This window comes from Aspergillus tubingensis, assembly GCF_013340325.1.
Source record: "Aspergillus tubingensis WU-2223L DNA, scaffold_3, whole genome shotgun sequence".
Classification (NCBI taxonomy): domain Eukaryota; kingdom Fungi; phylum Ascomycota; class Eurotiomycetes; order Eurotiales; family Aspergillaceae; genus Aspergillus; species Aspergillus tubingensis.
The window spans coordinates 4,036,399-4,059,427 of record NW_023336277.1 but is presented as its reverse complement, the minus strand read 5'-3'; the positions used below and the strand labels follow the sequence as shown (position 1 = coordinate 4,059,427).

Below are 23,029 nucleotides of genomic sequence, written 5' to 3'. Positions count from 1 at the left end.
TACATGACTCTCTGCACATGAATTTCTAGTCATCCAAGCCTATATACTGGCATGTGGCGCTGTCTAAGTTATAGGTTGTGATGTAGAGTTATCGTGGTTGAACGAGATTGTTACCTTGGCTAGATTGTATACGCCGATATCATGATACGTGCAGGGACAAATTCGCAAGTCATCCAGATCATCCACACCACCAAGTTCTCCTATGCCAGTATCTCAACCATACCTGCCAACCTTCTCTAAGTCTTTTTATGATGCATTCTCGAGATACTATTCGTGATAGGGATCTAGCCCCACTTTGGAGTGGATCCAATCCCAATTTATCCCAATTTCCCCAAATCTTCTGCCACATCCCCAATCATCAAACAATTAACCACAGCATTGTCCTTTGAAACATCCCGTAATGATCTTTCCAACGGCACTATGACAGCTTTGCGTCTCCCAGTTGAGCTCATTGAACAGATTGTAGGCTACCTTGAATGTGCAAATGATATCAATGCCCTCGCTCGCACACATGGAAACTTCTACCGCGCCGTGAATCCCATGCTGTATCGACATAATGTACACCATAATAACAGCTCTGCATTATCCTGGGGAATCGAGCACAAATGCCTCGCGACTGTTCAGAAGTCTTTGGAGGCCGGTGCGTCGGCGGACAAGTGTGATCCGGACACTCTCTGGCGACCCATGGCGTTGGCGGTGATAGAGGGCGATGAAGCCATTGTCCGGTATCTGTATGAGCAGGGCGGAGTCGACATCCGTCACAAACGTAGGTGGCTAAATCCGCGCCATGAGGCCTATGACAAAAGCCCTGGAAGTCTGTTGTTGCTGGCCGTCGTACATGGCCATGAAGCCCTGGCCCGCTTCTTCATGGATCACCTGCCGCGGCCGTACCATGTCGATTACCCTGCCGACTCGGACGGACGAACACCCTTATGGAAGCTGCTGCAGGGGGGCATCTAGCCATTGTGCGGTGGCTGGTCGATGCGGGAGCAGACATCGACGCCCGGGATCATGGATATTGGACTCCCCTCGTGCTATCTGCGCGCGGGGGCCACCTCGAGGTCATGCGGTTCCTGCTTCAACGGGGAGCCGATTCTACTATCCCCACGGCACCGGATGGATGCTCCGCCTTGTGTTGGGCAGCGCGCCTGAGTCGCTTCGAATGTGTTCGGTATCTGCTCGATGCAGGCGTGATGGACCAGTTAACCCGCTGCCACGGCTCAGAATCGCCGTCGTCCCATAATGTTACGTTGTGTCCCCTTACGTCAAACGCACTCTTGAAATGCGACAACATAGTTGATCTTCTCTTTGAACGATGGGGTTACCTAGCTAGCACCGTTGAACCCGCAAACAAGGCTGCGCTGCTGTGCGTAGCCGCGGCGCGCGGGAATACAGCTCTGGTTCGGCAGCTACTTGAGTGCCATGGGTACGACCCAAATTCTCGATGTGGTCAAATGTTCATTTTGGATGATCTCCCGACTGCCCTCTGCTGGGCTGTAGTCCGAGGTCACGCCGAGGTGGTCCAGGTGTTCCTCGATCACGGTGCAGAGGTATCTCCATCGCCAGGACTGATGCATATGCGGAAGCCCTTTATCGAGGCCATTAAGCAGGGCTCGGAAGCCATGGTCTCCATGCTACTTAGCGCTGGGGCAGACCCCAATGACCAGGATGCACAGGACCGTTATCCAGCATTAAGACATGCCATCCCCTTTGAGGGCATATTCAGTCACTTGCTTGCCGCCGGGGCTGATCCTACCGCCGTAGACCGCCCAGGTGATACTTTACCTGCTATCGTTCTGGCATCAGGCCGCACTGCACTAGTCCAGATGCTGATAGATAAGGGAATTGATCTGCCATGCCATATGGATCTGGCCAAATTTCTTCACCAAGCCATCCGAGGGGGGGCGGCTGTTCTCGATCTGCTCGTCCGGACGGGGAAATGGAATAGCTACCTCTTCCCAGAGCACTTGGACAAAACCGCATGCGAGCAGGCCCTCGCGATCGCAGCCTCTACGGGGAAGATTGAGACACTTCAGTGGCTGCTAGACAGAGGCTTTTCGGTGGCCCAATCGTCTCCCACTGTCAACTTGATCGCTGAAGCAGCATGTACAGCTGCAACCGATGCAGACGCCGCCGAAACCATCGATCTGCTGCTTCAACACGGCCTGGACATAAACAAACGCATCCACGAACGCATTGGCCGTAAGACAGCATTAGCACACGTGGCCTATCACTACAATATGCATACGGATAGCGACACCGGCCGCGTCCGCCTGCGAATGCTGGTCGATCGCGGCGCCCATCTCCTGCCACCGCGCAGCCCTTGCGAGAGATACAATCCTTATATATCCACTACCGCAGTTTCTGTTGGTGTGAGCTCTGTGTTGGATGAGATGATATTCCAGGAGATGGAGGCCCGGCGTGAGCCGTGGATAGCGGTGGAATGGCTCTTTAAGTACGCTGAGCTCGATGCGCGTGACCGATGGGATTGGGAGGGAGTTAAGATGATAAAACGGTATTCGTGGAGGGTGCGGTATCCTGTACCTAGATGATATGATATTAGTACTTTAAACTGTCACGACCGCATCTGTTCATTCTTTAATTAATACTACTAATATTTCTTACGTCAAGAAGCTTTTCAATGGTATAGAGACTATATGCACAGGATGCATCCAGCCGGATCTCACGCACTAGTGCTCGTCATCTTTCTCACTATTCGCTAATCAGGAACATGGCCACCATAAGGGTCACGACTCCTAGTAGCTCAAGGGGACGTAAACATGCCCAGCGACAAATTTAGTGCGGAGGTTTCTCTATCTCAGAGGGGAAATGTTCATGCTACTAATTGCGGCCTACCAGTCCGTCGTCAGTAACGGTAACTGTTGGGGGAAAGTTTAGAAAATAACAGGGACTAAAACTAGATAGGAAAGGTCAAAATTATAGTATAGTAATAGACAATGGTCGAAGATGGTAGAAACGAAGAGTACTTGCGACTATCCTCAAGAATGTGTGCTGCCCAGTATAAACTCAACATTGTCACTATATTCAAATATTTGATAACAATTGATCCTAGACAATACTAGTAGATTTTGCTTATCCTAAGTACTATATGGATCCAAGAAGCAAAAAACTTGATTTACTGAAACTAATAACAACGATGGGCTGTGCCTCTTACTCAGTCCATTGTAAGCCAGTCCCACCACCTAAGGCGTAACGATATTGAAGTTCGGATCACCCGGATCCAGCAATGACGCAAGCGTATCCAGCGCAGTAGTATCACCATCAATCACAATACCAGCATTCGCCAAAGCATCAGGATCAGGCCCATACACAGCGAGCGCTGTCAACTGCTTAGCCGTACCAGTCAGAGTGACCTGAGCAGCGTTGGACTGGTCAGCAGTACTGTAGACGAGCGCCCCGTTGGACAGCCAAGAATGGTACGTCTTATTATTCTGATCCGAAACAACAAGATCCATAAGCACCTTCTTATCCCACGCCTCGGGCCCATTAATCTTGATAGCCAAAGTATCAAGGACCATATCCGGGGTAAGCTGACCCAGCACATCGGCGGCAGCCGTCTGCGTAGGCGTGCCGAAATTGCCATTGCGTAGCTCGGTCGTTCCGGAGATGTAGAAGTTCCTCCAGGTACCGTTTTCGGCGCCGTATCCGAGCTGCTCGTACACGTCTGCTAGCTTCTTGCAGGCTTCCTCGTTGTCCGGGTTATTGAAGACGGCGTGACTTAGAAGCTCAGCTGCCCAGCGGTAGTCGCCTTTTAGGTATGCTTTGGTACCCTCTTCGAGAACCTTGTCCTCGCCGATGAGATCCACATATCGGTTGGCCTTGTCGACGGGGGTGTGTTCCCACAGGTGGGCTGGGTTGCCGTCGAACCAGCCGACGTAGCGCTGATAGATGGCCTTGACGTTGTGGCTTAGCGAGCCGTAGTAGCCACGGCAATACCAAGATTGATCAAGAGCTGGGGGCAGGGTCATCATTTCGGCGATCTCGGGGCCATTGTATCCTTTGTTCAGGAGGCGGAGGGTTTGGTCGTGCGCGTATGCGTATAGGTCACGCTGGTATGTGAGGAACTTCAAGATGTTGTCGTTGCCCCAGGTCGGCCAGTGGTGCTGGGCGAAGACGACCTCGGCTTGGCTGCCGTATCGGTCGATGGTCTCGGTGAGGTACTTGGCCCAGGAGTGAGGGTCGCGGACCACCGCGCCACGCAGGGTCAGGATGTTGTGGAAGGTGTGCGTGGCGTCCTCGGCGGCGCAGAGTGCGCTGAGGCCGGGGAACCAGATGAGCATTTCAGAAGGCGCTTCAGTGTCCGGTGCCATCTGGAATTCCATTTCGATTCCATCGATGGTTCTCTTTTCGCCCGTGCGTCTGACGGTCATGTTAGGTGCAATGAGGGTGACGACGCCGGTTGAGGTAGTCTGTCCAAGTCCAGCGCCAATCTGGCCCCTTGGTCCTTGCTCGAGGGCAGCACCGTACATGTACGCGGCGCGGCGACTCATTGAGGTACCGGTGTAGACGTTCTCGGACACAGCATGCTCTAGGAAACCCTCGGGGGCAATGATCTTGATGTCATTTTTCTCGACATCGTCTTCGCTGACGAAGCCTTTGACACCGCCGAAGTGGTCAACGTGAGAGTGGGTGTAGATGACAGCCTTGACGGCTCTGTCAGTGCCACGGTGCTTCTGGTAGAGAGCGAGTGCAGCAGCGCCGGTCTCTTGCGAAGTGAGAGGGTCGATGACAATGATGCCCTCATCGCCCTCGATGATGGTTGTGTTGGAGAGATCAAGCCCGCGCACTTGGTAGATGGGTCCGGCGACATGGTACAGTCCATTCATGCGAGTTAGTTGCGACTGGCGCCACAGACTTGGATTGGCCGAGTATGGAGCGTCGTCCTTCAGAAATTCGTAGGCAACGTTGTCCCACACCACATTGCCCTGAGCATCAATGACCTGGTTGGGGTCGCCGAGGCTACCTCTCCAGCCCCGTTTAGCGTTCACAAAGTCTTGAGTGTCGTCAAAGGGCAGACTCTCTTTGACCTCCTTCCACTGCTTGATGATGTGCAGGCTTGGAGGGTTCGACTCCTCGGACTTGATGGCCGACTGTGTCATGATGAACAATTAAGGTAATGAACTCAAAGCACCTTAATAGAATTTAAGTAATAAAATTGATGTTCTGAGATTGCTGCTGCTGTTGCTGTTGCTGATCAAGAGATTGATTCCACGGCTCCATCGACCCTTATTTATGTCTCCCGGAGGCGAATTTCCCCCTCATTTCGTATTGCCAAAACAGCGCACCTACAGACATTGATGACGACGACTTTGTATATTCGAGCCCTTGTACAGCAGGGTTTATCCAGGGATGTAACCATGTCTCGTATACCAGGATGTTGAATAGATTAAAGATAGATTGCAGGAAGTAGATGGAACAGGCTTCCCTCCGATCTAACTGGTTAACAACATCTGACCACTTGGGCCAGGGTCCAACGCCGCCATTTATTTAGCTTGCATTAGCTTCACTCATCTTTTCAGCTCGGACTTCAGCTGAGGTGGAGATGGACTTGGTCATGTAACCCTTCATGCACGCCGAGAACAACCCCTCTTTTACGCGATCGTATGGACGAAGCCACGATGATCAGGGTTCTGCAGCAGCTCATCTTGGCTGTGCTCAGCTGTGTAGATCTGCACCCATTCGAGATGAAGGCTCGTCCCAAAGAGTATAACATCCACACATCGTTGGAATGACAGCAAGGGTGCCTCTCCTCCAGTCAACCAATCGGCTGGATCTCGTGTGTCATAGCAGAGTCCTGCTAAATGAAAATCTGCACGATCTCCGAAAGAAAAAAGCAATTAGAATCACGTTGATGAGATGATGGACCCTAGTACGTGATAGATCATGATCCTTCTGCCAATGCGACTCCGGTTTCGCCACTAGTTGGGGACGCCAGCGTGGTCTCAGGATCGTGATTGCGTTCTCAAACCTCGCATAAACTGTTTGCTCGTTACACAATCGCGTCTCATAATGGCGCCGGTAAATCGCCGTATCAGTCAGCTGAGTATACAGCTTTCTTTTTCATCTTGATCACACAGAGACTTAGTGGCATGTGGGTGTGGGTGGCAATGAAGTCCTAAAGCCTCCGAAATAAATGGAGCCACTTTCCTCCCATCTTTCTCCCATGAACCAGACCCACTAGAAAACCACCATCATAACCAACGACAACCCTTCTATCCAAACGGAACCTTCTCACAGACTCTTCTCATCGAAAAGAAGAAATCATGGCTAAGGAAATGGACCAGCTCACCAGGTAAGTACACTTCCTACCCTCGCCGGAAACCTTCTCCGAAGAATAATGACCTAAGATTCTGTCTTCCCATCCAGCAAACAACAAATCGAAGATGCCATCAGCGGCCACACTTCCTTCATCCTAATGTTCACGGCAGTGTGGAGTGACGTTGGCAGACTGACTAAGAGCAACTTCGAGAGGTAACGCCGCCTGCCCCTCCCCGCCCCCCCCTTCACCAATTGCCCCCCTAAGCCATCTCCCAGTGACTGCTTGGTATTAACCAAACTCATCAAACTATAGAATTGGTGCCGCCAAGTACCCTTCCGTGTATTTGGCCTGGGTGAGCACCGATGATAACCCGGAGCTGGCCGAGGAATGGGGTTTCACTGCCATCCCAGCTACCGTGGGTTATAAGAATGGCACCAAGGTTAATTATTATATTGGCCCCCAGATTGTGGACGAGCAGGTGGAGAATTTTTTCAACCAGGTCGTTTAAGTAGGGAGGGGGGTTACGTGTTGTGACGGTCTGATAGATACTGGTTCCGGTGGTGTGTGACATTACTATTTGTTTAGATAGTAGATGAAGAGGTGGAATTTGTGTAGCGCATTTACCAGTTGAGTGGATTGGAGTGGAGACAGTTGTCGGCTCATGCCGCTGGATTTACGTCTATGTCTTATGTATACCCATAATCATATGAGTCTATAGACAGTGTGGTCCCGTTCATCCGTAGTAGGCACGTCAGCTAGACTATATCACGCATAGACAGTGTTTTCTGGAATACGGAGTCATGAGGGTAAATTGAATACTACGCTCTTATTCCATACCAGTCTCACAACCGCCTAGTCTCTTTCATTCGCAGTTCCACATCACGTACAGCTGGCCACTGCGTCCCATTCTGCGTGCTTCTGATCATTTCCCAAAAGCTTACGTCAGGATCCTGATCCATCGAAGACACACGCTCCGCATCATCCTGCTGCATCGTATGCAACTCCAATTTGATCGCCTCCACCGCTATTCCAGCCCCGGCGTTGGAATTGATCATGCCTTCGTAATGCGGCCATCTGCGCAAGGCATCAACAGCTCGAATACGGATTCCGAGGTCCGGACATTTTGATGCCACAGCAAATAGCCCGAAGCTCAGTCCGTAATCGAGTGTAATAGTGGGACGGCAGGGGAATTTGTCCATGAAAGTTTCGTATCCTGATAATAGATTGCCGTATTCCAATGTGAGCAATCTGTGATCGTATGCGTCGAGCAGACACGTTTTCAGTACGATTGTCTTGGCAACCAACTGAAGACGCACGATATCCGCTCCTGTTTGCTCTTTCATGCTAAGATGAGCATATTTTTGTTGATAAAACAGTTCAAATCGCTCTGCAAGGTGTTCCAGCGAGGATAATAGCCTCTGTCGTTTGGTCCACAGGGGTTCGTAATTCGCTAGTATCTCTGTTTCTGAAAGTCTCCAAGCCGTGGCAATGAACGGGATCACGCTATACATGATGCGTTGGAAGCCTCGTCGGGCTTCTTTCAGATTGCCAAAGTCTTCTGACAGTTCGATATCACGTTCAACTTCCTCCTCAGTTTGAATGCCTGGTTCTGGCTCGAAGCCCCCAACATGTGACGACTGGGAATTCAAGACGCGGAGTGTTTCAGACAGACACGGAATCACTGGTATCCCAAGGCGTAGCGACTCCTCTAGAATATGTGTCCCACCACGTAAGTGTATGAAGGCTCTGGCAAATTCGCCCAACAGCAGCTCTGCCATAACAAATAGCAGACAGCACACCAGCACGACTTCGCGCAACTGTGGGTCGGGAGAGGCCCGACGTTTCTGTAAATGTGCGAAAGATCGTGCAGCCTGCTCAAGTGCAAAGCGGTGTTTCGAATTCTGCAAATCCTCTCCAGCCAGTCGCATGCCTCTTTCCTCGGCATCTTGGTGAATCGCGCTTACCATATTGACAGCATGACATACCGCTGGATCCGAATGACACATCTGCAGGACCAACTTTTGCCAGAGCCAGGAGTCAAAAAAGCCAACAAGGTCGGGGACAAGGCGGTATTGGAAGTACGAAAACCCTCGTTTTTCATCGGATGACATGATCCCTTCAGCACCTGTTCCTAGGGTTGGGAGACATAATGCCCGCTTGATGGGGAATCGGTGCAGATCGTATCCGTCGCAGGCTCGGCCCGTAGAAGTACAATTCCTACAGGACTCCGGTGCCTCGTCGCATTTTATGCGCCGTACCCTAAGCTCAAGGTCAGACGTGGATTATTCGTGGAAGGACACCACAATACACTAACCGGCAGGTTCGACATCCCGTTCTAGATCTCTTCCCAGTATTTCTGCGTCGCTGTCTACTTTCAGTTCGCACAATGAGCTCTCCAGGCATTGTGAACGAACTAGTCGAGCAGACATGAATTGTGCGGAGTTATAGCGTGGCTTATTTATAAGTAAGGAGTGATCACGCCAATACGAGGGGAGACGCGACTAGCGTCTGGCTAGGGAATTGGACCAATGATGACGCCGTGTCAGAGGCGCAAGTTTCAGCCCCCAACATCCCCTGTCACCGCGTTCAGGAGCCTCACTGAAGGAGGTGCCAAGTTGCAAAGCGTCGTTGTTATAATTGGGTTTCACTCGGAGTGTATGGGTAATCTTTCTATGATATTGAAGATTAACCTGCATTGAGGTGAATAAACTTGCACGCCACACCCACGGGCCATCGGCGATCCGTCCAAGTCCGAAAGCATGCTGCATTTGTGGGGATGCGCTGTCGAAACTTCATCCACCTGACTTTACCACTAAACGTTCAATACCAGGTTCAGTGCTAGAATGTGTCAAACAGTTTGATACGAAAATCATGAGCTAATCAGAGCTACCAAGGCAGCCTGTAAACAGGCTCAGACGACAACATGTTGGAAATTTGGAAGAGGACATACAACACAATGACCTGCGAGTGACAGCTCCATAAATGGGGGATTATCTAAACTATTGATGATGTGAATGGTTTTTTATGCCCCGCAACGATTGGAAAGATCGAGGGATAGAGAGAAAGATGTAGTACGAAAGGAGTACCATCGATATCACCTGACCGGGCTGAATGTGAAAATATAAAGCACAATACTCCGGACACACTTCTTAAAATAACCACGCAGATCAAACAGCCACCGCGTCTCATGTATGTTTAATTGATTGTAAATCAGTTCCACATGATCAAACTGAATCATACACCATGGCAACTCTCTTGTCTCATTCCTAACTCGTCCTGAACACCAAACCGGGTATTCCGGAAGCTTCGTGTGCGGGGTAGCGCTGGTAAGCACTAGTACAGGATGTCTACCCCATGGCAGGTGTGATATACCTGGTGTACTATAGGGTGGTCTCTTTAACGGTCATGCAGCTGAGAAATCAATCAGATTGTTTCACGTGCACGGTTGCACAGTCAAAGTTGGTATCCAAGCCCCACCATTGCTGGCCCAGAGAATCTGAAAATCCGGTTCAGGGACACTGCGCGGATGAGGATTTACCCAGCCATGTAGAGTGTGGCAGACCAGGTCAAACCACTGGAAATTCAACCGTGGCACCGTCAAAAATAGAACAAGACATCCAATGATTGAAAAAGTGGCTGAGGGGGTTGCTGGAAAATTCTTTGGAGAGGCATCTCAAGGACCCCTTTGATGGATGAAGTAAGGGATGTGATTGCCCGAGCGTGACCAAGACGGTACTGTGGTATTTGCAATACACAAGGCAACACCATTTGGCGGTCTCGGATTGGCCGCCCAGCTCAGCCCTACGGAGGAAATCCACCCACCCCCGGGGAGGCAAGCGACCCAATCAGGGACCCTTCTCCAGACGACTCTATTTATGACCTGCACAATTATTGCGTCTCATCCCTGCGCCCTAAATGTTGGGCCAGTGCAACTAGTTCACAGCATGCCACCACCACGTCATTACCCGAAATAGCCACCGCTCTCCCAGTGTGAAAGGCAGCGCCAGCGGTCGGTGAAATGCCCATCCCAACCCCTCCCGCAACTGCAGTTCCACCACCCGTCTCCAGTCCACATGATGTGCAAAATGAAGCGGAAAATGATGCTGGCTGATCGACTTGATGGTGCAGTCCATGTTAGGGTGCTCCTGAAGGTCTACCTGTGGCTGTAGCAGAGCTGGATGGTCACCCTCCAGGTCTAATTCCACTTTCAGGGATCCCGTGCTTTTAAATTGCCGTACCTGCACCGCCAAATCATGGTTCCGGTGGTGAGAATCTCCCGAGTTCTTATCATGAATAATCGTAAGGTCGATGAGAGGGTGTCCAGAGCTTTCGATAAGGTGATGGTGGGTGGGATGCGGTGCCAGGTTAACTTGAAACTGGCCCTCAACAATCAGGTTTGGCGACGAGGGTTTCTGGTGCACAAGCACTTTTGTAAACCGTAAAGGAAGGTCGATCAAAGCCAAAGATTGAATCACTACCTTCTGCGGAGTTGTTCCATTCTCAGTAATGGCCCGTCGCGCCAACCCGTTGTTCACGTAACGCACAATATGGTCGCAAATCTGAGTCTGGTACATGTGCCAGAATCGTTGTAGTACACCATTTACCCATTCCACAGTCTCCCCGCGGGAGAGGATTTTATGTGCGTGGTATCGCTTGCATTCATCGCGAAGGATGCGCTGAACTCGGGTCAAGTTAACGACCGCATAAGTCCGACATACCGCCAGGACGAAGAACAACCATGTTAATCCCAAGTCGAGGCGGCCAACGATCCAAGATATGAGGCAAACGAAGACTATGATGCGGGAGTCATCGTAGGTTTGTTGAATAAGTTCGACCAGGTCGAAGGGCTCCGGTGTCAGCTTAGGCTTACCCATAGCGGCAGGAACCAAAAAGCGACGGTGTTGGTGGTGGTAGTGTGAGTCGAAAGATAGTTCGAAGTAGGGTTGTGTTGTTCAGGATAGAGTAACTAATGTAAATAATGAGGCTGATCCGGGGGTCTCCATGGTCAGCCCAACTAACATGATGAAATGGTGTGGATGAAGAGCGGTGATGATGACGGAGAGGACTGGGGCCTTTATACCGACCGCACAGGGCTGCTGCCTCTGTTCATGCAGGCAAAGCCACCGCTGACTACGGAGAGGATTGTCGATTTGGGGGCCTATCGCAAAAAGTGATGCGGGTAATGCAAAAACCGATCGTGGGTGGGACTGTGTAACAATGTCATACTAATATTACGTAGTAATTTATGTTTAATTAAACACTCATGGTTTCCTCCTCTCTTTCCCCCTCAACAACCACAACCATCAAGTAGTATTTGCTAACTCTTATACTCTCCCTTCCCTCTCATGCCCACTTTCCAATAAGTGCCATGATGCCGGCTCCCAGCAATACGCAGAAGATCATTCCCAGCAGATGCGACCGCCGCTTAGTCCGGTCGGGGTCGAACAGGAAATCCCGAGCCAACAATTCCACTAATCCGCTGTAAATCAGAATTCCGGCTGAGACAGCATCCAATACTCCTTGGACAATGTTCGCTGTCTTGGATCCCGAGTTATACGTCGTTCGCAGCCCGATTCCGATGGCAATCGAAATGGGCGTGGTGAGGCCGTACGCCATGCAGAGAACCCACGGTAGCCACCAATGCCGGCCAAAACGCAGGGCAGACATCCGGGCGCCGATCCCAAGGCCCTCAAACGCTTGATGGAAGACCAACACAGGGTATAAAGTGCTGAATTCGTCACCAGTCACTCCCAAGTTCAATCCGATTATTACCGAATGAAAGATAATGCCGAATTCCAGAATAAGAAAGGCAGCGATATCTTTGCGGAATGAGCGCTCCGATTCGACGGCGCAAATTTCATCTTGAGCCCCAGACTGCTTGGATCCCCCGGCATCGTCGTTTACTGTACTATCATCGTCGCTCTGGATCAAGTTTGCTTGGGCTAGGAATCGATCGGTCGCGTCGTGCTCTTTTTCCACGCCATATACGCGTTCGACGTATACCTCGGAGGCAAGGTCCATCAGAAATACCACCATAACAGATGCGAGGACAATGGCAGGACACCATGGATACTCTGCCCAATGATTTGATACGCCCACACAGGTTGTGCTGCCGATACTTCCATACGCTGGGTCCAAGAGGTGGATGAATGCGGTGGCGACAATAACACCACTACCGAAGTATCGAGCGAAGAGGTAGACAGGGTAGGGAATATTCCAACGTGGTATTCTCTTGCATAACACGGGGAAAAGTGTAGATGCTGATGATGTTATTAGGATCACAAATATCGCGGATATGCGTGCCCCTAGATGCCCGTTGTAGTCATTTTCGGACAACTGCAAGTAGCAGTAGATGTCCTCCACGCTGGCAGTGTCTAAGTTTACATTTGTTGGATCGAACGAAGACATGGTGTTTGAGATAGATATTGCCTTCCGCTTCATACTTGGAAGAGTTGTCATTATATTCTATCTGGATGACAGAGTACCTTGGGGATTGTCATAAGATCTTGGCCTGGCCACAGGGTCCCTAGCCCTGCACTTTGTTCTGACGTTGGTGGCAGACCCTTGCATGTGGCACGCCTTACCCCCAAGGTTGGGGCTGACAGCCAGTGAATCCTCAGTCCTTTGCAGCCTTTTGCTCTGAAGCTTCTAATAAGCTGGCCTGATACGCTTGCTTGGAAGATGCGAATGATCAAGACTAGGTACCACTGCAGCTGCCTTATGATATAAATCGGCCAGGGAGAGTGCGAAATGGTTAGCATTCACCTCACGGTGCCATAGTCATCCGAGATAGTCGCAATATTGACATTGCGTGCTGAGGGAATATCGCACACCCATGAGGTTAGAAAGCCAGCGGCGCCATTAGTAAGTTCGAATTCAGGACACCTCGGGTATCTACGACATCCAAGAATGTGCTCTGAGCTTTACCCATGATCTTCCCGCTTCGTATCTGGCTCAATTGATTGAATGTTGTATCATCGAGCGAATTATTCTGATCTTCGGCCATATCAATTAGCTACACCCCTTCTGTCCCGCGCTCACACCGTTTGGCAATATGCGAAGCGTCTATCGTCGATGCCGGCCCAGTGTTACCGGATGCGGTGCTGCCATGGTGCATCCACCTCTTTCTGTAATTTTCCGCCAATGATAAAGAGCATAATAAGGCATCCGACCATTGACTGTAAGTCTAGCAATGACGGGCAGTTGCGACTCATACATCCGTCAGCAAATAAATTGCCTGATCATCAGGGTGTTGGTTTCCTCGGCATAGTGTTCGCGTTCACATAGACAGGGCCTTGGACAAGGTTGGCTTCCTGCCTCTTTCTGACGAGCAGCTCTTGGGGTCAAAATGGTCCCATTCCCACTACATCAAGCAGCGGCGGCAAATGTGTTGGGTGAGACACGGCTCAGTAGTCTGGAGCACCAAATACTGCCCTCTCGCCAATGCTATTTCACAGATGATATCCCAGCCTATGCCCTCGCGCCATCAACTTCCACAGCTTAATTTGAAGTGCGGGTTGGATATGAAGAGTGGACGGAGACCACTGGGTATTCTTCTCGGTGGAGCAGCGCTTAATATCACTTTCGACCGACAAGCTTATTTCGCCCCTTAGAGCCGGTTGTGACGTCTGATTCCAGAAGCCGGTTTGCTTAGCAGTATGGCCTGATTGATCACCACGATTCAGGCACTGTCTCCTTTGAGTAGGGCCCAGAATCGGAATGTGGATATTGTACTCGTCATCCCGCGTTGTTTAATCTGGCCGATGCAGAAGAAACGGGGCGCTCTTTGCTCCCCGCAGCACGCGGCACATTGAAAATATAGCGTCATATATTATGGCGCATTGAGCCAGTAGTAATCTGGATAAGCTTGAATAGGAGTTCATGACGATCTGCTGGGGTCAATTAAGTGTGGGGCTTGAGGCCTGGCACAGTGGAACCTCTCATCCTGACGATCACTAGGTTATCTTCCCACTGCCACCGAATGTGCCAATCATGATTCCCTCGGGGAAGAATTGAATTGAGGATCGTCAATGTCTCAGACGAGCTGGAGACTGTGCGCGGGTCATAAAGTGCCGGGTTAGACTTAACAGTCTTGACTCGCGGGACAAGGGCTCAAACCGTTGCACGATCGGCGGGCGGGAGAAAAGCATCCAGAAAGATGACTCTGGATTTGTCCCGTCCGAGAGTTTCACCATGCGATCCATGATCAATCTGCGACACACTCCGCCATGATTGACATGGCTGTTTCCATGTTCGCGCCAACTTGCCGTGCACACATGGCAGCCAAGCCCAAACCCTCTATGGCAGGTTCTTCGAGCTTCCAACTATTAAACTACCTCTCGACTCAGCTTTGATCCAGCTTCCATCACCAAGCCATTTCACATTCTTTACATTCGTTTTCTTAGAACTGCTGGTTCAGTCATTCCTTTCATATCCACAACTTCGATTTCTTGAGGCCAATTGCAATGACTCTCCTCCGTCATCTCCTGACGGCAACTGCCTTGCTTGGAGCTTCGGTCCAGGCAGCGCAGGGTGTCACTGGCTCCCCCTTCGGTTTCGCTAGCGGCACGACTGGTGGTGGTGATGCCACTCCTGCTGCGCCTAGCGACATCAGCCAGCTGAAGACTTGGTTGTCCGACAGCACCCCCCGCGTCATCCTTATCGACAAGGAGTTCAACTTCCTCGGCAGCGAGGGCAAGTGCACCAACTGCGAGTGCTGCAAGCCCTCCTCGAACACCTGCGGCAGCTCTGGCCAGAATGCCGTCAAGCAGAATGGCTCCGACTGGTGCGGTAGCTACCCTACCCTTACCTGCACGTACGACAACGCTGGTATTGAGGGCCTGGAAGTCGCCTCCAACAAGTCCATTGTTGGCGTGGGTAGCTCTGGTGTCCTGCGTGGAAAGGGTCTGCGCCTGGTGAACGGTGTCAGCAACATCATCATCCAGAACATCCACATCACCGAGCTCAACCCCGAATTCATCTGGGGTGGTGACGCTATCACTCTCGACGGCACCAACAACGTCTGGATTGACCACGTCAAGATCAACCTCATTGGTCGTCAGATGTTCGTTGCCGGATACGAAGCCAGTAGGTTTTTCCATCATCAGATGCACATTATTTGGATTCGAAACTGACAGTGCGCAGGTCACAGCGTGACTATCTCGAACAGCGAATTTGATGGTGAGACCAGCTGGTCCGCCACTTGCGACGGCCACCACTACTGGACTGTGTAAGTCTCATGTTTTCCCAAGTACTCTTCCATTGTCACAGCTTTCTAACACTATCTAGTCTCGGATACGGCCACAACGACAAGATCACCTTCGCCAACAACTACATCCACCACACTTCGGGCCGTTCCCCCAAGCTCGAGTTCAACAGCTTCTGGCACGCGTACAACAACTACTGGTTCAACAACACCGGCCATGCCTTCGATGTTGGCAAGAACACCCGTGCTCTGATCGAGGGTAATGTGATGGTCCAGGTCGACACTCCTCTCTTGGCCGACAGCAACCCCGGTGCCGTTTTCGCCGTGAACACCAGCGATGTCTCCACTTGCACCAGCACCCTCGGACGCACCTGCGTCCCCAACACCTTGATCAGCTCGGGTACTCTCTCCGGCAGTGACAGCTCTGTGATCAGCAGCTGGCCCTCTGGTGAGTCCGACGTCACCGTCATGGCTGCTAGCAAGGTTGCTTCCTACGTCAAGGCCAACGCCGGTATTGGTAAGCTTAGCAACGGATCTGGCTCCTCCAGCACCGTCGGTGCGGCTGCCACCTCCGCTGTCGCCAAGCGTGCCGACTCTGACGATGCGCCCTATGTTCCGGCCTACTCTGAGGCTGGCCCCGGCGCTTCTGCTGTCCCCAGTCAGCCCTCCTGGTCTTGGAGAACGGTCACCAACGGCCCTGCTCCCACTGGAGCTCCCTCTGATGCGCCCGCCCCCCAGGGTCTTGGTGCTCCTGTCCAGGCTTCGAACAAGCACCACCACAAGGGACACGGCCGTGGCTACTAGAGGGATCGATGGCTTCGCTTTTGAGCTGACAAGCTCAGAATTAAGTCAGCTGGAATAATTTCCGTTCTCAGCACAAAGAGCCTAACGGTCTGTGAAGCGGTAACTCTTGTGTACATTTCAGACATTCTTCTTCTTTGTACATGATCAGGCTCTAGCCAGAAATTCCTTAGCTAGTGTCTTATTTATCTTATTTAGTCAATACATCAATCCTTCTCGATGGGGCTATCTCACTCTATAACTCTGTAGCAAGCAACATAATCTGTGTACTGTCAGAGATGCAGTGAGGATGTTGTAAGCAGGTTGTCAGTTGTCAAAGCATTCTTTGTAGCCATGATCATCTGCAGGACTGAAGTTATTTGCACAGGGTCCTACAAGAAATTTTTGGCGATATAGATTTCTGTTGAAGGTCCATGTCTGGCAGTGCTATGGCTGACGAGGGTCTTCGACCGACGTTGTGTTCCATTAAAGGGAAAACGTCACCTGTAGTACTAGCAGTCAGTGCTTGGGTGAAGCAATATATATATATATTCTCAACACCATCAGCAAGTAGTAGCTACGTTGTGGTAGTCCCTCTACCTATTCTACCACAGAACATAATTATGCTTGGTATCAAACTCTAATGCAGCATACTACTGGGTCATAATGGATTATGGCACATCTTCATTATATAGATTGCTTCGCAGCTGTCTACGCTTGTCTGGATGACGTCATCTAATACTAAGTGACACGAGGGGAGGGGGCAAAAAAGTCCGTTAGATGGAGCAGCAAATGACCAAAACAAGAGCACTTTTCAGATAAGTTTTCGGATGACTGTCCACTATTCTGATTATTCGAGAAATAATATCAGGTGGTGTTTAAGACCCCCACAGGAATGGGAATAGTCTGCAGTCTGGACCTCGATGCGCGGCAGCCAATCACGTGAGACACTCAACGCGTGAAGGCGTCACGTCCGGCGCGAACGAAACACGAACTTGCAGCAACTCCGGGGGAGCGCAGTTTCCCGCGACAGCCATCATTCTTCGAGAGAATACCCCCCAATTGTTCAAACTACTTCGTTTTGTGTATACATCCCCACACCCTAATTATTGGAGAGAAAAAGAACCGCGTCTGTTTAGTTTTCTATGACCCTTCATCATGCCTGAAGCCGTCGCCATGCCCCAGAAGCGGGTTCTGGGCGATGCATCAAATAACCCTCGCGGTGTCGCAACAGATCCCAGTGCGCTCAAGAAGCGCAGGATAGAGAATGGCCCTGCTGCCGCTATGAAACCCCCGACAAATGGCCAGCGCCGAGTCCCGGGCTCCAGCCAACCCCAGAAGAGTCAGTTCGAGGCGGAGGTTCTGGAGAAGCTGACCCAGGATATCAACGGGCTGAAGGACAGCAATTCGGAGAAGGACCAGCAATGGGAGCGACCGCCACTGGGTGAATTTGACCCGTCTACGGAGAACATCTGTTTCCAACAGATCGATGCGGAAGAGGGGACAATCATGGGCGGCAAGACTGCCGTTCGACTGTTTGGTGTGACTGAGGTAGGCTCTGCGTACTCCCTTGACTACTGCTCATGCTCTAATGTCCATGTCTAGGCCGGCCAATCCGTCCTCCTCCACGTTACCGGGTTTCAACACTACCTCTACATCGCTGCGCCCGTCAACTTCACCAAAGACGACTGCGAGCCCTACCGAGCTTTCTTGGAGAGCAGAGTCGGACAGTTTCAACCTACGATTCAGTCAGTACAAATAACGATGCGAGAGAACATCTACGGGTTTCAAGGCAACCAGAAAAGCTATTACCTCAAGATCACAGTTACGGATCCCAAATTCATCAGCAAAGTCCGCTCCGCGTTAGAACAGGGCGGTGCCCAAAGCTTGAACTACAAAGGGCTCTGGAACAACTCTGATGGCGGGATCCTCACATTCGACAGCATCCAATACCTCCTCCGGTTCATGATCGACACGGATATCTCAGGCATGTCTTGGGTTGAAGCAAAGGCTGGGAAGTACCGCTTATTCCAACAACATGAGAAGGTGTCGAATTGTCAGATTGAGGCCAGTGTCGACTACCGAGACCTTATCTCCCATCCACCCAACGGCGAGTGGGCTAAGATGGCCCCGCTGCGCATTTTGTCGTTCGATATTGAGTGTGCTGGACGAAAGGGTATCTTCCCTGAACCGAACCAAGACCCAGTCATTCAGATCGCCAATGTTGTGACGCGTTACGGAGAGTCTAAACCGTTTATTCGTAATGTGTTTGTGCTGGACACATGCAGTTTGATTGTTAACACTCAAATCCTGGAATTCAAGGACGAGGCGAAGATGCTCATGGCCTGGCGCGAGTTCGTGCAAAAGGTGGACCCGGATGTCATCATCGGCTACAACATTGCCAACTTCGATTTTCCGTATCTGTTGGATCGCGCCAAGCATCTGAAATGCACTGGCTTCCCCTACTGGACCAGACTGAACGGTGTGCAGTCGCAAAGCAAGGAAACCAACTTTTCCAGCAAGCAGATGGGTAACCGTGACACGAAGTCAACGAACACTAATGGTCGAATCCAACTCGACATGCTTCAGTTGGTACAGCGAGACTATCACCTGCGAAGTTATACCCTGAACTCGGTGTCTTATGAATTCTTGGGCGAACAGAAGGAGGATGTTCACCACACAATGATCACTGAGCTATATAACGGAACTCCCGATTCTCGACGGCGTTTAGCTGTCTACTGCTTGAAGGATGCATATCTACCGCAGAGACTGATGGACAAGTTGATGTGCTTGGTCAACTACACCGAAATGGCAAGAGTGACGGGTGTGCCCTTCAACTTTTTGCTGTCACGAGGTCAGCAAGTTAAGTTCATCAGTCAGCTGTTCCGCAAGGCTTTGGAGCAGCAGCTTGTCATCCCGAATACGAAGTCCAACGACGAACAAGACTACGAAGGTGCTACTGTTATCGAGCCTGTCAGGGGCTACTACGGTGTGCCTATCGCAACCCTCGATTTCGCGTCCCTATACCCGTCCATCATCCAGGCCCATAATCTCTGCTACACAACGCTGTTGAACAAGAATAGCGTTGAAAGGCTGAAGCTTGTAAAGGATGAAGACTACATCGTGACACCTAATGGCGACATGTTCTGTACCGCCAAAGTTCGCAAAGGCCTGTTGTCACAGATTCTGGAAGAACTGCTGTCTGCACGTAAACGTGCCAAGAAAGAGCTGGCCACTGAGACTGATCCGTTCAAGAAGGCTGTTCTGAACGGACGACAGCTCGCTCTGAAGATTAGTGCAAACAGTGTGTACGGTCTCACAGGTGCAACTGTCGGAAAGCTGCCCTGCTTGCCTATTGCGAGTAGTACAACCAGTTACGGACGACAGATGATCGAGAAGACGAAACAGGAGGTGGAAGCCCGGTACACCATCGCGAATGGTTATTCTCATGATGCCAAGGTCATCTATGGTGATACTGATTCGGTCATGGTCAAATTTGGCGTTGACAACTTGGAGGAAGCTATGAAGCTTGGACAGGAGGCGTCCGAATACGTCTCGTCCAAGTTCCTGAAGCCGATCAAATTGGAGTTCGAAAAGGTCTATTTCCCATACCTTCTGATCAACAAGAAGCGATACGCCGGATTATACTGGACGAACCCCAACAAATACGACAAGATGGATACGAAGGGTATTGAAACAGTCCGTCGCGACAACTGCCTGCTGGTTCAGAATGTTATCGAGACGGTCCTACAAAAGATTCTGGTTGAGCGGGACATTGATGGGGCACAAGAGTAAGATCACTTGCGGAAGCCTCTTTGCTTGTGCTAACTATATTCCAGCTACGTCAAGGACACCATTTCCGACCTTCTGCAAAATAAGATCGATATGTCGAAGCTCGTGATCACCAAGGCCTTGTCCAAGGATGCGTATACGGCGAAGCAGGCACACGTGGAACTCGCGGAGCGCATGAGGAAGCGTGACGCGGGTTCAGCACCCACGCTTGGCGACCGTGTGGCATATGTCATTATCAAGGGTGCCGGAGGGTCCAAGAACTACGAAAGGTCCGAGGATCCGATCTATGTCCTTGAGAACAACATCCCCATCGACACGAAATACTACCTCGACAATCAACTAGCCAACCCGCTCGGCCGTATTTTCGAGCCCATTCTCGGAGAAAAGAAAGCCAGCCAGCTCCTCACAGGCGAACATACCCGTGCCATCTCCGTGGCCGCGCCAACCATGGGCGGACTGATGAAGTTCGCCAAGAAGACGCAAACCTGCCTGGGATGCAAGAAGCCCTTATCCGGCAAGGAAGAAGCAGAGGGCGCCGTGTGCGCTTACTGCCGACCTCGTCTCGGCGAGCTCTACACCAAGTCATTGACCAAAGTATCAGACCTGGAAGTCCGGTTCGGGCGACTCTGGACTCAATGCCAGCGGTGTCAGGGCAGTTTGCACTGCGAAGTCATCTGTTCGTCCAGGGATTGTCCTATTTTCTATATGCGCATGAAGGCAAAGAAGGACGTGGAGGACGCACAAAAAGAACTGTCTCGATTTGATAATGATGCGGGTGCATGGTAATGATACAGTGATATCTTGGGTATGATATAGCAGCTTGTATGACTAGCCTTGGTTTCACAGATGACGGCGTATTGGGAGCTAGCAGGGGGTTCATATATTATGACTGAATAATACAACATATTTGTATGCATCGATAAATGTGTATTCTGCACTTGGCTTGATCCCTGAAACCAACCGTACCATTCACATGCCCTAACGAGCGAGATCAAGTACCGCTGCCAGGCAGTGCAAAGCAGTGCTACAAGGCTGGAAGAAATTCCAACCAATTGATTAACCAGGTGTGTACCCCATAATATTGTGGCTGGCTGAATCAATCAATGAACAAAGGTTACTCGAATCCCGACAATGAGCTAGAACCGGGGAAACGAAGGGTTGAATGTAACGCTGCCAACACATTGATACTATCTCCAATGGCTTCGGGAGGAGGCTAAACGGAGCCCCTTTAACCAGCGGGTACTTAGACAGCTGAGAGTGGGGACTAGCACGGCCGAGTTTCTTTATTAACTCAATGTTGGGCTCTGTGCCCAGTCAGACGGTAATGACCGTTCGGGGGGGTCGTTAGTGCTTACGGAAAAATGTTGATTGGACGTATCGGTTATACGCAGGTAGTGGGAGATAATTAGTCTAGATATGGCCGAGCTAGTATGCTTCGCTACTATACCACTGCATTAGTGGTCTTGGGGGCGAAAAAAGGGACTGACAGGACAGGGAGGCGGCTCTCCAAGTCCGGGATGCATGCGGCTCCAGACTATGTGCCTACTGCCTAGGAAGGGATCGTAAGAAAGTATATAAGTCTCAATGGAACCCAGTCTGGAGTGGATGACACCATCGAGTTTGTAAATCATCAATTGAGCTCCAATCAATACTTCCCTTCCCTCACAATGACTATGACTACCACTACACCACCCCGTCGGGTATTCCTCATCAGCGTGCCACGCTCAGCATCCCATCTCCTTCTGAAGATCGTGGACATCCACAACCAACCCAAGTTCTTGACCAACGAACAAGGCGGCTACTTCTTCTTCCCGGCCTTCGCGCCCGCCATCCACGGCGGGTACGCCGACAAGCCACTGAACGAGTGGACAGACGCCCAAAAGGAAGAAATCAAGGCATCATTCCATGGCTGCGTCTCGAGTCTGGAAGAGTACTCGGAACGAGCACAAAAGGCGGACAAAGCCATGTTCATCAAGGAACACGCATACTGGTTCATGAACCCGGCAGTGATGTACGAACTGATGACCGGAAAGGAGGACCCGGAGCTGTTCAAAACGTTCCAGCTGCGCTTATCTGAGAGCAGCTACGGCCCAAACACCTTCTCGTCCTCGAACAAGACCGTCCTGCCGGATGAATACCTCCGCAGCTGGCAAGTAGCGTTCATCATCCGCCATCCGGCATTAGCATGGGCGTCGATGTATCGCGCCATGACCAAGATCAAGAGTTTCGGAGGCATGGGCGATAAGGAGTTCATGGGTGTGTGGAAGACGAATACGACGCTGCGGTGGACCCGCATGGTGTATGATTGGTGTTTGGAACAACAGGGTGCTCAGCCTGTGTTGATCGATGCGGATGATGTTACTCATAATCCGGCTGCTGTGAAGAGGTTCTGTGAGCTCACGGGGTTGGATCCTGAGAAGATGCAGTATGAGTGGAGTGAGGAGAAAGTCAAGGGGACGGGTCCGGGGATGCATGATACGGAAAATGAGCATTATGAGATGCAGATCAAGATAAATTGTGTTATGCGCTCGACGGTTGATGCGTCGTCGGGGATTGTGAAGGATAAGACGCCCTCGGGGCCTATTGATGTTGCTGTGGAGGTGGAGAAGTGGAAGGCTGAGTTTGGGGATGAGGCGGCGCAGCTATTGCACGAGGCGGTTTTGGAGTCGCTGCCGGATTATGAGTATCTTAAGGAGCGGAGGATTGTTGTATAGACTTAGTTAACTATGAATGGTAATTGATTCTTGTTTCTCTGTCCTACAGTGTTACTCCTCCCATCCTTTCAACCATGGCACATTAACAGATCCCGAATGAATTTGCTTCGACTAGCAGGAGGCCGGTAGTTATTGTAGATAATACTATAGTTACTACCGCGGCTACTTTTAGGGAACAAAAGTAGCTAGCTAAGTGTGATTATAATATCTACTACTAAAATAATCTTCCGTGTACCAGAAGTATTAACTCTCTTCCGG

At 50.9% G+C, this 23,029-nt stretch overlaps 9 protein-coding genes across 9 annotated transcripts; 5 read left to right on the top strand and 4 right to left on the bottom strand.

Annotated features, from left to right (window-relative positions):
* Positions 1 to 420: 420 nt before the first annotated feature.
* AtWU_02484 (ankyrin repeat domain-containing protein) lies at positions 421 to 2,552 on the top strand (the record flags this gene model as incomplete). The annotated part of the gene is made up of 2 exons (XM_035497598.1): positions 421 to 766; positions 949 to 2,552. The coding sequence occupies 2 exons, from the start codon at positions 421 to 423 to the stop codon at positions 2,550 to 2,552; spliced, it is 1,950 nt and encodes a 649-aa protein (XP_035353491.1).
* Positions 2,553 to 3,203: 651 nt separating this feature from the next.
* Positions 3,204 to 5,120, bottom strand: AtWU_02483 (alkyl/aryl-sulfatase; the record flags this gene model as incomplete). Its single annotated transcript, XM_035497597.1, has 1 exon — positions 3,204 to 5,120. One exon carries the CDS (start codon positions 5,118 to 5,120, stop codon positions 3,204 to 3,206), a length of 1,917 nt encoding a protein of 638 aa, XP_035353490.1.
* Positions 5,121 to 6,284: 1,164 nt separating this feature from the next.
* AtWU_02482 (thioredoxin family protein) lies at positions 6,285 to 6,788 on the top strand (the record flags this gene model as incomplete). Its single annotated transcript, XM_035497596.1, has 3 exons — positions 6,285 to 6,313; positions 6,388 to 6,492; positions 6,593 to 6,788. 3 exons carry the CDS (start codon positions 6,285 to 6,287, stop codon positions 6,786 to 6,788), a joined length of 330 nt encoding a protein of 109 aa, XP_035353489.1.
* Positions 6,789 to 7,122: 334 nt separating this feature from the next.
* AtWU_02481 (Zn(II)2Cys6 transcription factor) lies at positions 7,123 to 8,683 on the bottom strand (the record flags this gene model as incomplete). Its single annotated transcript, XM_035497595.1, has 2 exons — positions 7,123 to 8,539; positions 8,595 to 8,683. 2 exons carry the CDS (start codon positions 8,681 to 8,683, stop codon positions 7,123 to 7,125), a joined length of 1,506 nt encoding a protein of 501 aa, XP_035353488.1.
* Positions 8,684 to 10,212: 1,529 nt separating this feature from the next.
* Positions 10,213 to 11,154, bottom strand: AtWU_02480 (G protein-coupled glucose receptor regulating Gpa2 family protein; the record flags this gene model as incomplete). The annotated part of the gene is made up of 1 exon (XM_035497594.1): positions 10,213 to 11,154. The coding sequence occupies one exon, from the start codon at positions 11,152 to 11,154 to the stop codon at positions 10,213 to 10,215; it is 942 nt and encodes a 313-aa protein (XP_035353487.1).
* A 469-nt stretch (positions 11,155 to 11,623) lies between these two features.
* zrfA (high-affinity Zn(2+) transporter ZRT1) lies at positions 11,624 to 12,688 on the bottom strand (the record flags this gene model as incomplete). The annotated part of the gene is made up of 1 exon (XM_035497593.1): positions 11,624 to 12,688. The coding sequence occupies one exon, from the start codon at positions 12,686 to 12,688 to the stop codon at positions 11,624 to 11,626; it is 1,065 nt and encodes a 354-aa protein (XP_035353486.1).
* Positions 12,689 to 14,745: 2,057 nt separating this feature from the next.
* AtWU_02478 (pectin lyase F) lies at positions 14,746 to 16,289 on the top strand (the record flags this gene model as incomplete). Its single annotated transcript, XM_035497592.1, has 3 exons — positions 14,746 to 15,367; positions 15,425 to 15,509; positions 15,569 to 16,289. The coding sequence occupies 3 exons, from the start codon at positions 14,746 to 14,748 to the stop codon at positions 16,287 to 16,289; spliced, it is 1,428 nt and encodes a 475-aa protein (XP_035353485.1).
* A 1,134-nt stretch (positions 16,290 to 17,423) lies between these two features.
* Positions 17,424 to 20,843, top strand: AtWU_02477 (DNA-directed DNA polymerase delta POL3; the record flags this gene model as incomplete). The annotated part of the gene is made up of 3 exons (XM_035497591.1): positions 17,424 to 17,816; positions 17,871 to 20,056; positions 20,105 to 20,843. The coding sequence occupies 3 exons, from the start codon at positions 17,424 to 17,426 to the stop codon at positions 20,841 to 20,843; spliced, it is 3,318 nt and encodes a 1,105-aa protein (XP_035353484.1).
* An 881-nt stretch (positions 20,844 to 21,724) lies between these two features.
* On the top strand, positions 21,725 to 22,771 carry AtWU_02476 (thioredoxin family protein; the record flags this gene model as incomplete). The annotated part of the gene is made up of 1 exon (XM_035497590.1): positions 21,725 to 22,771. The coding sequence occupies one exon, from the start codon at positions 21,725 to 21,727 to the stop codon at positions 22,769 to 22,771; it is 1,047 nt and encodes a 348-aa protein (XP_035353483.1).
* Between the last annotated feature and the right edge of the window lie 258 nt (positions 22,772 to 23,029).